The sequence below is a fragment of the Stegodyphus dumicola genome, chromosome 2 (assembly GCF_044657685.1).
Source record: "Stegodyphus dumicola isolate Sdum_Otavi_A_Nest chromosome 2, ASM4465768v1".
NCBI lineage: Eukaryota > Metazoa > Arthropoda > Arachnida > Araneae > Eresidae > Stegodyphus > Stegodyphus dumicola.
This window is the reverse complement of record NC_140769.1, coordinates 168,621,794-168,638,566: the sequence shown is the minus strand read 5'-3', so window position 1 is coordinate 168,638,566 and position 16,773 is coordinate 168,621,794. Positions and strand designations below refer to the sequence as shown.

Genomic DNA, 16,773 nt, shown 5'->3' with positions numbered 1-16,773 from the left:
AGTATAAATAAAGAAGGTTCAGAGTATCCAATAGTAACCTATAAATCTTTTTTCATCCAATTTTTCTGTGTATACAGAGGGAATTTTTTAGGTGTGCCGTGAATTACTTTGCAATACTGGTATTGATTTAATTATTACTTCTTGATTATTTAATTAATTTTGCTATATAGTGTACAACTTGCATGATCAATGCTTTATCAATAGATGTATTCTTTGTACCTTTATTATTTTTTCCCAACATTATCTTTTGATTTCTACAGACATTTCATAATTTTCATTCTGTGGTGCCAACAAATATAGTGCAATACTTTCAATGCATAAGTGATGCCAATGAAACAGCCCCAGCAGCATTTCAAAATTGGTATATCATGAAATTCTGAGGTGTCTTGGAAAATTATTAAATTTACATATCTGTATTAAAATTTTTCATCAGCTTTCAATATGCCTATATCAATTATGCTTAAGTGAATAAGTATTCTTGCATTGCAAATAATGAAATCCAAATGGAGAAACTGACTAGCTTTAAGGAATGATTTACATGTCAATATGATGACTATGTCTAGGCAAAGTCTGTGGAATATATAAAAAGAAATGCATTTTGAATTAATAGATCTGCAGTTAAAATAATATTAATTATAAAGTATAAACCAATATGTAGCAAGAGCATAAGTACTAAGTTATGTGTACTATCAAGTAGAAAAGATTAGGAATTGATGTTTTACTGCACAATATTCCTGAATATAGTTTAGTATAATGGATGTCTTTCTCTTCCTTAAAGATTTTTTTTTTAATTCAAAAAATCCTTTCCTTAAAATAAGTTATAACAAAGTAAATTGTTATAACTTACTTTATTATGCAAAAAAGCTTAAAAATATATATATTAATCAAGTGTTCACAATATCCGAATACCTCCACAATCAACAGCCATTAGCAGAGAGTTGTTTAGAAATCAAATATTATACGAAGATTTCTAAGTACATAATGTTTCTACTGATATATCCTACATTACTCAAATGTTAACTGCATCTTCAAATTTAGTAGCTGATTTCTATGAATCACAAATTAACTGAATAACATATGCAACCATTATAACAGCAAGTCTAGTTCCACAGTTACTTTAGCTTCAATTTGTTATTCAAATTCTACTTAACATCATAAGTCATTAATTCTTATCACTGTTTCTCACCCATTCGTGCTTACAAAAGCTGCTAAACTGTCTATGTAACTGGTGTGTGCACCTTATTATAAATAAGTATTTTGATAATTTATCCCTTTACACTCAGAGAAAACATTTACTTAAATTTACTATTTCAAGGTATATATTTAATTTCTTGCAGAATTATTTCAATATATCCAGCATATATATATATATATATATACATACTTGCCAACCTATGACACTCAAAAATCAGGAGATTTTTCACAATGTTAAAAAGACTTTTTAAATGATAAAAATATAGTTTTTAATAATGAATTAACTTTAAATAGTTACTAAGTCTTAAATGCAAGTAAAACAAAAATACCTTAGACATAAAAAACATTTTTATTACTTTCATCTTTAAAAAAAAAAAAAAAAAAAAAGGCACTTTAATCAGTTTTCATACAAATGTTATGGACAGTGGCAGATTTTGCTCTCGTTAAGAAAGAAACTTCATAATTTTGTTCATAGCAATTGCCACGTAGGCCTGCTTTCGCTAATAAAAGTTTTTCTAATGTGTCATCACTAATATTAGATCTAAATTTAGTTCTCGTTTTCGCAACAACACTGAAAATCCTCTCACACTCCGCATTATGGGGAACTGTCAAGATGGCCAACATAATTCTAGAAAGTTCACTATATTTTAAAATTCCATCAGCACCTTTCAATTTTCCAATTAACCTCCACTGGGTGTCAATCCTAGCTGATTTTATAACTTCATCCAAGTTTTCTAATTGTAAACTAAAAAATTGCGACTGAAGTATATCAGTAGCAACATCAATATCTATCTTTCATGACTAAACGAAGTAACACAGGAAATCTGTTCAAAAAGTACCTTATATCAGAAAAAGATGCATTTGCTAGAGCAGAAATATCAGCAACTTTAGCATGCAAAATCACTTCATCGTTGACTGGAAATTTATGTAGTGTGTAATCACATACTCGACAGAAGTAACTTCTAACATGAAGGTAAAACTTACTTTTGTTTTCTTCTGAAAGTTCTTCCACTACTTTTGTAGTTGCAGCTCCTATTACCAAATCTTCATCTTTCTTCTGATTTTCTGTTTCACCATAAATCACATCATATATAGAATTACAAGACAAAACACAGACTGGTTTTACAAACTTTGATAAAATGTCTTTAAACAGATCATAAATCATTGATTGCAAAACATGAATTAATGGAATTCTGCTTTGTAGAATTGTGTTCAGAACATCGAATGCTGGCAAAATGAATTGTAAAAAAAAGCAAAAAGCTTTGTTAAGGTCCGAAGAAAAAAACATAAATATTCGTTCTTCACAAGATAAACTTACAGTAATCGGAAAATGTTTCGTGTGTTGAGCAATTTTTTTTTTTTTTTTTTTTTTTTTTTTTTTTTTTAAATGAGAGAAATTTGTATCAGCTTTACACTTATATTTTGCAGTATTATTTTGAGAACTGCCAGTTGAATTGCTGAATGATGCAGAAATTTATTTTTCTCAAACCCATTTTTAACAATGGAAGTAGTAACTACATCTTCATTTACTTTAGGTACTTTATAACATTCAATAGAGCCTTTTATCTTAACTCTCGAAGCATTTACTTCTCCTTTAAAAAATGCAAGAAGTGGGTTCCATTGATCGAGGATTCTAGATAAGCATTTCTTTAAAGACAACCAGAGTGTACACACATGTTTCAAAATTTTTCTCATTTCAGTATTATGCAGCTGTTCGAACTGTTTCAATTTTTCCTTTCTTTTAGAACTCCTTTCAAGATAATAATAAATATCAACAATGTGTTCATCCACATTTAATGGTAAAGAAGCTGCCCTTTTTTCAGCTGCTAAATTTAAGAGGTGACAGGTGCACCTCATAATCTGCAAATCTGAATTTGCCTTTCTTAAGATGCCTGCAACACCAGTCATCAAGCCTACCATTACTGGTGCATTATCGGCACCAAGCGCTAAGCAATTATCCAGAGGGACTGCATTTTATTTTAAAGTTTTAATAATTAGCTGTGCTGTATTAAAGCCTGTCGAATGTCCTTCTAAAGTGGGGACAGAAAGTAAACTGCACTCAATTTCTGAAGACTCTGGATTAAAAAAAGAAACAACAATTGGATACAGTTTTGAATTGGTATTATTGCTTCCATCCGTAGAGAGGCAGAACGGAGCTGTTTTAATGCAATCAATAACTGGATTTATTTTTCAAACCCATTTCTTTAACAATTGCACCTGTTTTGGTCCTTGCACTTGAGTATTTCTTAGCGATTTCACTATCGGGAAACATTTTTCTAAATAAAGCTGCAGCATGATCCGATGCATTCAGTGGCAGGTTGTGCTTCAGTAAAAAGGCAGAGAACAGACATTCTGCATTAATCACTTTTTGGTCTTTTGTTTCCGAAGAAAAATTTAATTTTTCGTTTTTTCAAAACAACTCATGTTGTCCTTGTGTTTATGTGTACGCACATGTTTGAGAACATCTGCCCTTCCACCAAGCGAAATCGAAAAATTGCAACGACAGATGGTACACGTCGCAAATTTATTACATTTCCTTGAAGAAATAATGGAAGGAAAGTCAACTGTGTACGATTTTTGAAACGTGCACGAGTATTTCACCTTTCTCGCAGACATATCAAAAGACGATAATTTCTAAAACTATTTCCTAAAGGCACGTGTACTCACACAACTCAGGACAAGATGAACGAAATAGCGAAAGAACATCCAAAGAACGGCCAACGGCCTTGAGCTTGCTTTATGCTCATTGGCTAATATATGCCAGATGACACGCAGTGGAGCTCGATGCCCATTGGAGAACTGGAAAACGACGTTTCTGGATACGTATGCTGTTTTTTTTTTTTTTTTTTTTTTTTTTTTTTGTTTGTTCATATAACGAAGTATTAAGCCAAGTTCCATAAAAATCGTGAGAAATATTAAGAATAAGAAAAAGGCGGGAGAAATATATTATAAATCGGGTTGGCGGGAGAGCGGTCGAAAATCGGGAGTCTCCCGCCTAAATCGGGAAAGTTGGCAACTCTGTATATATATATATATGGAAGCGCTGTCTTTTAGCACTCCTTTTATTCCCCTCCTTCAAATTTTTAAAGTATGAGGCTATTTTATATTCAGGCCAATACAACACAATTTTAGTTGTTCCCAATATAATAAAGATTTTATTATGAATAGGAAAAAAATTTATTTGAATTTGCAATCCAAGTTGGGAAAAAAGTGCAAAACTAAAAGACAGCTAGCCAGTTTTCATTATGTCAAACAATGTTTTGTTATTTCTAGTCTATAATGAGACTGACTTAATCAGATGAAATGAGCTCAGTAAACAGATTAGTTTCCCATATTTGCTGCATAAATGGAAATTTAGAGTCAATAAGGTAATAAAATTTTAATACAGGAACACACATTTTATTTTTTAATAATTTTATTAAATGTTATTAAAATAATGAAAAATATAAATACAGGTATTCAAATATATATAAAAAATAAAAAGGGTTTAACCCAAAATCACAAGATTTCTCTCAGATGAATGTAAAATATTTTGTTGATGAGAAATTTACAGATGACTACATGAGAACTAGAAGAAATTTGTACCAAAATAAAACAGTCATAGCTCTTGATGAATCGACTTCAGAAATAGATGATTTAAGTTAATGTGAATCTCCAATAATCATGGCATTATCATAGAAATTCTGTAAGAAAAGAAAGTATAAAAGGTTTTTATACAGTATTTAAAATAACCAAAAGACATATGTTGTACATAAGACATAAAATATAAGATGCCAACTAAGGCATGAAATTATTTTCATTATAAACGTATAACTAACCTGTTCAGATTTCACATCAATAATTCCAATGCTTATTTATTTATTTTTATTAAGAAACAAGACTTATGTCTACTTATTACTTACTACTAACATGGGTATTTAAAATATGCAAGTAATGTTTTTGAATGAATCTTATTCACAAAGTAAAACTTTATAGTTTCAATACACCTTAATATTATAAATTTCAAAGAATCAAGGTCGTTTCGTTTTATGCAATTGATAGTATTTCCTTCACATGTTTTCCAGTCCAAAGATTTAAATCGCTCTTTATGATGTTTTTTCTCCCTTATCCTCATTCTTTTTGTCTCTCTACTGCAAGTTCAAAGTTCATCAGTTTTCGATAAGCAGCTTACCTATATAACGATGTATAACTACACTCTAAACAGTGTATTTTTAATTTTTGATTTGCATCTTAAATTTTAATTATTAAAATATAAATAGCTACAAATTAAAATACAATTAACTAAAAATAATTATTAAAATATAAACTTAAAAACTTATTCTGAACTTTTAATTTACATCTATTAGAAAAGATCAGCATTCTATTTCTACATTTTCTGAAGAATTACTCCTAACTCTATGAATCAAAAAATACTTTGAAATAATCTATTTCCTTTTACATTGGCCCCCACAGGGGCCATTGTACACTGATAATTAAAAGCGTGTTCAAAATCTGGCAAACGGGCTGTAAGCGCATGGGAGTTTTCATGGTCTTCTCCATGTTTAACAGAAATGCCAGCTAATGTCCCTTAATAGGTCCTCCACAGATGCCTCCCTAGCCAGATGGAACTTGTGTATAGCTGTAATCTAAATTATCCAATACGATCCACCTACATTTTCACATAACTAACAGCCCATGTGATTACAGGTGTGTCACTAATAACACAAATATATGGCAACCCATGTGATTCATGGGTCACAAAAAAAGTAATGTTTCCACTGAAATAAACTGTTAAAATATTTTAAATGCATGTTTATATATGTTTATTTGATCATGTAATTAATATTTTCAGCACATTTTGTTATTTTCACTGTACACAATATATAACATTAAATATACTGTTATGTGCAGCTAATAACAACACCTAACTTTTCATAACTAATAACAACACTTAACTAAGAAGATTTATCAACTATTTTATTTTAAGCTAATGTTGCCTTAATCAGATCGTAGATCAAAATGTGTCATGGTAAGGCTGAACAAAAAATTTTAGTTTATTTTCTCAATGCTACATATGTAACATATATTCCAGCATATAACATAAACCAATAATTTTAAACTACACTTTTAATTTTTTAATTATATTCTTCGGATGATGTGCACCCTTTTCTTTACATTTTTCCTTTTTCAGAAAGTTTACAAAGCAACCTAAGCTGAATATGTGCAATGCTCTTTTGAAGTCATTCATTTGAAGATTTTACCCAGCTCTTGAACAAAGGTATACTGAATTGACAAAAAATAAGGGGAAATGCTTGAGAATAAATAATTCTGCAAACAGGGTGGGTTAGAAATAAGGAGAAATGCTTGAGAGAAAAAATAAATTTGTAAACAGGGTGGGTTGCATTCAGTGCAGATGAGCACAAGAATGTTATTCTAGATTTTCAAGGAAAGGGGAACACAGTTTGGGGTAAGAACACACTTGCAACCTGAATGAATTTGCAGAAAGTTGGATATTTTCTCTTTCTCCAATCACCTGAAGCTGTGATTCTGAAGTGAATATCGAGAGCTTTAGCAAATCACATCTGCTTTAATTAAAATACAGTTGATCTACTGTTCCTTTTAGTAATAAATATGACTCCTGCCAAATGAAATAAACACAATGTTGGTTTCAAAAGCAAGTCATACAATTTGTGAAAGAAAATGAAATTGTGCTGCAGCAAGAATAGTTGATGTTGGTGAAAACTCAATATGCATGTGTGGAAGAAAAATGAAGTCACAATAATCAATATGCAAGAAGAAAATGTTGCAAATTAGGTCCTACAAAATTGTTAGAATGGATTGATTAACAAGGTACAGCATATGTTTATTTGCTTTAAAAAGGGCAATTTATTGCATGGAATAATTTAGTTCAAAAGAAAAAACAAAAGTTGTGCATCTGCTTCTGAAAGATTTGGACGACAAATGTTTAAAGAAGTATACTAAGTCCTATGAAGACAAAAAAAATTTTAAAAATTAATTACATTTACTAATCATACATTGGAAATATGGATAAAAACTTCAGTATTGTTTGATATATGATAAGAAATAAAACAACTGATGTGAAAAGAACAAAATGGTTCACATATAAAGATGACAAGTCATGAAAAATCTCACCTCACCATAATGCTTTCTTGCTTAGCAGACAGTAAAAAATTAAAATCCATGGTTATTTTTAAAAGGAAGATAATGTCAAAATTCAGTTTCCCAGATGATGTTTTTATCCATGTTCATGAGGAAGGATGGATAGATAAAAAAAGGGTAAAATTGCAGATATAAGAAATGTTTGACAAAAACATCTTGTTGCCTTAAAGAATCCAGAAAGTTTGGGACATACCATTTAAAAAATACGAAGAAATTGATGAAAGATTGTAACACAGACATGGTAATTATTCCAGGTGGATTAACACCGTTAGTTCAGCCTTTGGGTGTGTGTATCAATAAATCATTCAGAGAAAATTTAAAATGACAGTGGAATACATGGATGTTAGAAGGTGAAAAAACATTTATAAAAGGAGCCAAATGCATCACGAGAGTCTAGGAATAGCATGCGTAAATAATAAAAGCATGGAATGAAATTAAAACCAAAAAAATTCAAAAGTTATCTTTAAAAATGTAGTGCATCTAACAATTTAGATAGGATGGAAGATGATTATTTATTTATAGATCAGAGTAACACTGATGCGAAGATGAAACAGAATCCTATGATGTGCCTGAAGATATAAAGGAAGCTGGATAATTCACTTATTCACTTCTTCTAAATAAATAGCATTTAGGTACATGTAGAAATATTTTTATGCACCTTATTTTAAAATCTATCATTTTTATATCCAACATATAATGTGCACCTGCACATTTTGATCTTATTTTTTGTATTAAAAGTGTGCATTATATGCCAGAATACATGGCATTTTTTTAATTTTGGAATTTTTTTTAAATTTGGAAGCATGAAACTTTTAAACACTGTTAGTTGACGCTGGGTTCAAGTATGAACATGGAGGCTGGCTGCACTGGTTTTGTTTTTCCACCTGTGTATCATACTTGCAAACCAGTTTCTGTTAGAAAATCTTATAAGAAGTCACCTTTTTCTTTACTATATACTCATGGGATTTGCATTAATTAATTAGCTCATAATCTTTATGGAATTTTCAGTGCTTAAAATAAAACTGTCAAAGATATTTATTAAAAATTAATTAATTGAAAATTTAAGATTAATTTAAAATTTAATCCAAAAAACTTCAGAAATAAATTAAAATAATTTAAATCTCAAAATCTGATTTTAGGAGCTTAATTTTAACCAAAATTTAAGTTGTCGAAAGAATTTAAAAAGTACCCCAAAACTATTTCCATGCCTAATCTAATCTGTACTGAGATATAAAAATTGTGCTGTATAAAATTGGACAATAAAGAACAAATAAATAAATGAAAGAAAAAATTACATTATACTCCTTTTTTTATACTACTTACAAAGGAATTAAAATAAACTCAATTTTTGCATTATGGGAAAATAACTTGCATTCACCACAGCAACAGTTATACTTTATGGACCTTCAAAACTTAAGTAATAAATATTTTAATATTAACTTAAATACATTCATGTTCAACATTCCAAAATTAGCCAAAACTGACAGTTCCTACCTATAATATAGCACTATACTTGATGTAAATATATCTGTGCGTACATTTCCTCCACAGAGAGGAAATTCACATTCCTCAAGAAATTAGCAGAAGTCTCTGAAGCCCACCGGAACTTGAAGAACAAACAAAAAGAAAGATGGGTTTGATGGGAGGAAACAGCAATGCAAGGTTTGTAAATCATTAAATTTCCAGATGCAAGCTACTGATTGCTGTTAAAATCCAGTCACATTATGGATACATTTTGAAATTTATTATAGAACATGAATAAATTTTAAGAGCTTCCTTCAAAAACGGCCTATTCAGAAGAATTATGTGCATCGTTAAGCCCCTGACTATACAATATCCAACTTTGGAAAGCTCAAGTAATCAGAATATTGTAAATTTTTTTTTAATAACAAATTACACGTGATGCAAAGCTTAAGTAGTGTATGCAGAACTGCAATTCAGAGTGGCACTCATAACATCTAAAATATAAGCATCTAGATTTTAAGTAGAAACTATCATAATAACTCTTATTTTATTCTCATTACAATTCTTTTCGTATTGAGAAAATATAGAAATATTCAATATTAACATGTAGAATATTTTCTAAAATTTCTTTGTAGGATCATCTACTTTCAGAAATATTCTTTACACAAAACACTATTTCCAAATTATTATATTGATGCCTAACATTAAAGTCTTATAAACAAGATAAGAGAAATATAAAAACATTAATTATAAAAGTATACATAATAGTACAGTAAAATTTATTACAATTAAATATAGCAATTTGTACATACCATAATTTGAATTAGAGGCCTTGAATATAGTGAGTCACATTAACCATTCCCTGAGTAACTCATTGTGACTGGTCTTCTGTTCACCATTTGCGACTGGATATTCAGAACCGGAGGTTTACCAAAATTCTGATTGGCTATCATATAGGTAGGAACATTTACAAACTGAGGAATCTGATTTGTTGTAGCCTAGATAAAACAAATAGCCATGTTTAAGATCAAAAATCCGATTAAAATGAATACACTTTCACAAAATAAATATATACAATATAGAATCATATAATCAGTTGTCTGTTTTTCAGGCAAGATTGAAAATTGATTTTTCAGGCAAGGCTGAAAATATTCAAACAAATACTTAACATCATAGTAATCATAGTATCTAACCATACTATATGTGACATTTTGTACTTTTGGATTAGGCACACCCCACCAAAATGTTTCAAATTTGTTGCCAACTCTGAACGGAGAACATTTGCTTTGGTATCTTTACATCTAAAGCACCAAATTTTTAAAATGAGAACGGGAAAAGTGACACAGGATGTCTTTCAGCAAGCCATATGTATGCAGAAGAAACCAAAGTCTGATTTTGTCAGATACAACAAAAAGTGCAGTTTGCTACAAACTGCTGTGCTAAGATGCTGAAATTCCCATAGCAAGGATCATAATTTGCAGTCACATAGCTTAAAATGTTGGAGAGGTGGAAAACTGTCTGGGAAGAATGCTGCTAAGCTCACACATTGATTGCTACATAAACACCTTTTTGCTTTATCAGCATTTCTTCACAATTTTTCAGTAAAGATGCAGATAATCAGAAAGCAAAATATTTTGATTAAGGAAGTTAATTTGTTTTATTACTGAATTTTTTTAAGATTTTTTGTGCAGCTACTTTTTTTTAGTAATCACAGATTATAAATCTGCAAATTTTCCATTTTAGATAAATCATTACTTTTGAGCATTTCCATTGTCTTTTAATATTAATTTTGAACTTATATAGTTAACATCTGCAAATAATTTACTTATTCATAGCTTAAGGTACTCACTCTCAACTAAAATGCATTTTGTTACCGATTTTTTTTTTAATACATTTTATGCAATAGTTGTAAACTTGCTTACTTTGTTTGTGAACAATGACTGATTCTTAAAATTAACTCTTAAAGATTTATCTAGAATTAAAAATTTTAAATGTGACAACAAATGTACTAACAAAAAAATTCTTCACACAAATCCAAAATTTCAATTCTGGCTTTTTTCTTTCTTGTTAATTCAACAGCACATGATAATGGTGGAACATGATGATGATTTTAGCACAGGTATTAAATCTACAGAAAACTGAAATGAGAAGGAGAAAACTGAACTGCTGAGGTTTTCTAAACAGTACATTTATTTATTTAATTATTTTTTTATCTCATAAAAGTTTTATCTCATAAAAGAAACATAAAAGTTTCTTAAAAGTAATTTGCTTGAAAAATTATATAGAGAGAGATAAATGTATGTATGTGTGGTACAGTATTTTGATGAAATTTTAGTTCTTCATTTCTTCAAAAAACATTTTCTATCCTTTACCTTTTTACTCCCTATTAGTCCCTTGTCTCACCTTTGTAAATACTAAAAATATTTTTTAAATATATAATACTTTCATTCAACAAATTCTGATTAAATCATTCCTGAAATATGATTTGGTAATTTATTTTTGAATAAACAATTAATACTTTAAAAATTAGAAAAGGGGATATATAAGAAAAACCCATGAAAAAATTTACCTATAATCTGTTAAACTGACTAATTTTGCACAACTCTTGGTTCTGGGACGTGGGAATAATTCTGCCATATTATAGAAATAGTAATTAACAGATAATAATTTTAAAAATCCCATGCTTTACCTGATTAAATATCTGAGGCTGACTCACTGGAACACCGTTGAAAGCAAAATTCTGGAACAAGTTGTTTGAAGGCTGGAGGACAGGCATAGAGGTAATTATTTCAGATGTTTCTGAGTTTTGTACAGTGGAAGCCTGTCCTCTGTTATACAGCTTACCGGTGTTATCTTTAGGTGATGACAGGATAACATACTGCCCACTGGAGTTTGGGATAACACTATTCATATTTAATGATGAAGCATTCGTAGGAATAAACACATTTTGTACAAAAGAATTATTATTATGTGTTTGATTGTCCAATTGCTTTCCAGCTGTTATATTCATAACAGGACCAGCATTCAGTTCATTTCTATTCATCCTATTATAGCTCGAGAAAACCACAGGCAAAGTTTTAGGGCACAAAGTCTGGTATGTAGGGCTATTGTGTACAAAAGATTCCGCACTACTTGCAAAAACACCAGGTGAATTTGATATTGCATTAGATGTACTTGTGGAAGTTGAACAATTTAGAGCTCCATTCGACTGACTGGCTGCAATAGTACTGGACCTAATTACAGAATGTCTGGAATTATCTACACTGTATGCTCCATAAGAATTCACAGGTACTGAATTGGAAGTGGTATAACAAGGTCTTGTTGTATTTAGGGAAACAGACACATCAGATACCCTTGCATTCAAAGTAGGTTGATAAGGCAGTTGGGAATACTGAGAAGGCACATTATGAGATGACTGCTGCTCAGGAACAGGAGATCTCTTCTTTGGGGGATATACACAGCTGTCTTTCTTGTTTTTCTTGTTTCCACTTTTAACCTGGAAATAAATTCAATACCATCATATTTAGAATTCGGTCTTCCACGATTTTTTTTTTTTTGACACAACATTAATACTAATATCTATAAGTTGAAAAATAACATAATAATGATGTAAAAAGGCCTAAAATATTCTTAAAATGTATTAATCCTATAACAAACATTCAAAAGGGGGAAGGAATTCTTCATCTTTCAGAGTAAACAGAAAATATGCAAAATAATATCCTTACAAATAAATATATTTTGCTTAAAACGCATAACAAATGAGCACAGAAACTATGTGTAGATAAACTCAGATGAAATAAACACAAAACAAATTAAATATATTACTGGCTGAAAAATCATGACACAAGTTCTTTCTTGAGTTTGCCATGATATCTCTGGGTAATGAAGCAGGGTTTAGTTCAGAATAATATTATTTCAGTCAAGTTTATAGTGTCATTTAGAGATAGAAGGAATAAGTATTTTTAACTGCTATAGATTTTACTTGTGAAAAGGTATTTTTCTGCATCCTTCGGTCTATTGTGATTTACATATTATAATATAATTAGTGACTGGCATAATTTTTTAATTTACATTCTTTCACATTAACAAAAAGAACCCAAATACTTGTTATCATACATGAGAGTTGTCTAATAAGTCCATGTAAATTTAATGGGGAAAAAAAAATTTTTTTTTCATTTATTTCTCTACATAATCACTCTTAAGGTCATCTTAGACCAATTAATAAGCTCTGTCTCCACCCCCACTCTCACTACAAAATGTGATTTCTCCAAATCTGCTAAGCGGGCATTTGTTTATGGAAGATGACTTATGATGCAGTTTATTTCATCAGCATGGAAACATTTCATATTTAGGCCAAATCTGGAAAATATGAATGAGAACAATTTTCTATAATTCAAATAACTTTATCACTGACATTTCAGATGAAAGAGATGCAGCATAGTGATAAAAAAAATTTCCTTACTAAACGTGACATTGTCTCAATTTCATGTTTCACGCAGAGCAGTAGAAATGAATGGTGCTGTCTGCTATAGCTTCTCTTCTGTACATCAGCAAAAATTATATGATAAAAAGAGGCCATGACCTTTCCTGCTAGGTTGGTAGCAATGGATTCATGTTTCATCAAGTGTTATAAAACAATGCAAAACTGACCTAGATTTTTTTTTTTTTTTTTCCTAAACCTTATTTAGGAACACTAAATTCTTGTTTTTTATCAACTGTTAATAAACACAGTCCCCACCTTGTGGACAGTTTCCTCATATGCAAATGTTTGTGTAAAATACTACATATCAGTCAAGAAGCATATGAAATCAGAAATCTCACACTTAAAACTATATGCTTTATCAATTTTTTCAATCATTTCTGGCAGAATGACTTACTTAGCAAGTGATACATTTTAACTTGTACTCATTTGACCACACTGAAAATCTCCAAATTACTTGTAAATTATTCTGACTAAAGGTGCAGATTTACCATAATATTTATTAAGCCTGTATTTAAATTCTTTCAGTTTTCCCCTTAAAATTAACATTTTTATCAATGTATGAAATTTTTATTTTTCCATCAAAAGCAATAACAAGAAATTGGCAGTCATTCGCAAACTAAATTATGAATTTATTTACAGTGAGATATGCATGCCTTCAAAGCATGGTAAATATGAGAACACCAGGACCAAGATTTCCAGAGTAAATAGGCTATTTGCTAGAGTTTGCATGCATTAATCAAACAACTCCTGTATACATATTTTCAAAATTATCACAGGCAACAGAACTTTTTCAACACAATTCAATATCAGGTTTATCTAGTTTCATACAAACATATAATTTAATACTACAAGTATTACAGATAATAGACTGGAGGAAAATTATACCTGATTTTCAGTAAGTTTTGCTGATCCTTGATAATGAGTCTGAATGGGTGACGCAGAGTTGACAGCATGCACTTTTACATGCGACTCAATGGGCTGGGCTTGAGTTGAAATTGGTTGGGCAAAGAGGTGGAATGTCATACTTGATGAAGCAGGAGCTGTCCCTGGTACAACCAAAATCTCACCAGTGGATGGTGGCAAACTCACTTTCATAGCAGGAAACTGCTTAAGGCCTGATTTCAAATTACTACTTTGATTAGATGACTTTGAATAAAAAGATGGCACCTGTAAAGGAATTTGAGAAGTAGCAACTGTGGTTATAACTGGAGCTACTTGCAAAAGGGAAGATGCATTGTTAGGAACGAGCATATTGGGACCATGTGCTAAATTTGCACTGTTAGACAAATGTTGATGGGAAGAAGTTTTTTGCACATCATAATTTCCTTCAGTATTATTCAGAACTTCAGGATAAGGTTGACTTGAATTAGTTGGTTCAGAGAGATATGAAGGCGAATACCTTATATTTGGTTCTGGTGCACCAGAATTAGATCTCAGAGGTCCTTGAGCATGAGTTACAGAAATGCAGCTATTACTAATGTTTTGTGATTTGCTGCTCAAGACATAATTTATCTGACCATCTGATATGCTGGGATTACTCAGTGACCCATTATAGACATTGTTTTGCTTATTGATAAATTTCTGACTTGATATGCCCAAAATGGAAGCATCCACAGTAGACATTTCATTACATGACGATGTCAAATCGGTTTGAATGTTCATATTTTCTCGTGAAAATGGAATGCTGTCATCAGACAAATTTTGGTCAACAGGAGCGGAGACATTACTCTCTGGACTACGCCTCGAATCAATGGTTAAAGATGATCCTTGTTTGGCTGCATGAACTAAATTATGACCTACTTTACTCTGAGATGTGTTAACAGTAGAATAAACTGGCTCTTTGACCAAATTTGATATTAGATTTGACATACTGTCATTATTGCATTCATCTAAGATATTAGCAATGCCATGAACTAAGCCTTCACTGCCACTAGGAGCAGATTTAGGATCTGTATAATTTATTGCACCCACAGAACTTGCATTTTCACTTTCATGTATTGAAGCAGATCCATTATTTGAAGCCACATCCATATCATCTTCATTTTCAGATAGAATGTTAAATGGTTTTGAACTGTTCTTATCTATAAAATGTGATAACTCAGAGCTGATGTCATTCCCTAAATAATAGTTATTAGCTGTTTCATCAGTGGTGCTATTATCCAACACCCTTGCAACAAACTGTTGATTATTATCATTATTCACAACAGAAGAATTATTTTCATTGCTACAGTCTCCTGTATCTTGATTTGAAGAATCTGATGTAAATCTGTCTATCAATGATTGGGGATGGCTATGGATTGGAACAACTTTTAGCTTAGGAAACAGATCAGAATAAGCTTGTCTCACACCCAGTTTATCAACATTGAACATATCACTGGACTGACAACTCTGCAAAAGAAAAACTTTTAAATTAAAATGCATTTCAACTAGCAATCTACTTCACAGAGAGCACTAATCACACAGACCAAATACATCTGAGTGTTATTTACAGAAATTTGAGTATTACAAAAATTATAACTATTTAAACAGTGTTCAATCTAATAGAAATAAATATTATTCTTTTATTTTAGAAGCATGGTAAACATACATGTCATTCTCTGTTATAAGACAGGAAATCCAAGATCATTTTATCCTAATATGATTTGAAATAAACTAACAGAATATCAATTTATTTGATGGCTTGATAATTGGAAGATTCATTTACACCATTACAGGTTTAATGCATAAATAAAAGCTCAACAGCGAATGAGTGGTAAAGGTCGCTGAATACTGGTGGTTTGGCCCGAGATTCCAATCCTGACGAACAGGATGCTGCCAAGCTGCATGCATGTTTTCATTGTTTCCCCCATGTGTAACGTGTACACAAGCCAGTATCTCTTAGAAAGTTCTCCACGAAGGCATTCCCTTCCCTTAGGCAGAGAGTCAATGAATGCTTTGCCATAATTAAATAAACCAAACCATAAATAAAAAATTTCACATAAAATTGAAAATAATATACCCATTATCTCATACACTATTAGAAGGTCCTATGAATGGTCCCAATTTTTTAAATTTAGACAAGTATATGAAAGCTATCTGTTTAAAGCTCCATCTAAGTTTTTACTAAAGGGCCCAGGAAGTAGAATCTCAAGGTCTTGTATTCCTCTTACCCTATGACTGAACATCTTTCTGCTACTAACAAAAACAGCTCAGAAAAGCTGTACAGGCATTATTCCAACAGATCAATATACATTTGCATGTATCCAATACAGATGATTCAAACTAATACTATATTTTGCTCAATATTCCACAGGCAATAGCTTTTACCTTTCAGTTCAAATACTGTGAAATTTATATAAACACTACACGAATAAGCATAGGACATATAACTTTTACTGAAAGTTCTCCTACTCACATCATGAACATCAATATTAAGGGTTACAAAACCAAAGCCTTTTCTACCTTGAAGACTATCCATAATATTTTAGACTATT

At 30.8% G+C, this 16,773-nt stretch overlaps 1 protein-coding gene across 1 annotated transcript in view; it reads right to left on the bottom strand.

Annotated features, from left to right (window-relative positions):
* Positions 1-4,591: 4,591 nt before the first annotated feature.
* LOC118189323 (uncharacterized) overlaps positions 4,592-16,773 on the bottom strand; it is a 104,504-nt gene continuing 92,322 nt past the window's right edge. The window contains exons 15-18 of the mRNA XM_085811428.1: positions 14,186-15,688; positions 11,507-12,313; positions 9,630-9,815; positions 4,592-4,877 (exon numbers count right to left, since the gene is read on the bottom strand). Coding sequence (XP_085667554.1) covers positions 9,669-9,815; positions 11,507-12,313; positions 14,186-15,688 — 2,457 coding nt within the window. The 3' untranslated portion in view covers positions 4,592-4,877; positions 9,630-9,668. The remainder of the gene's footprint in view (positions 4,878-9,629; positions 9,816-11,506; positions 12,314-14,185; positions 15,689-16,773) is intronic.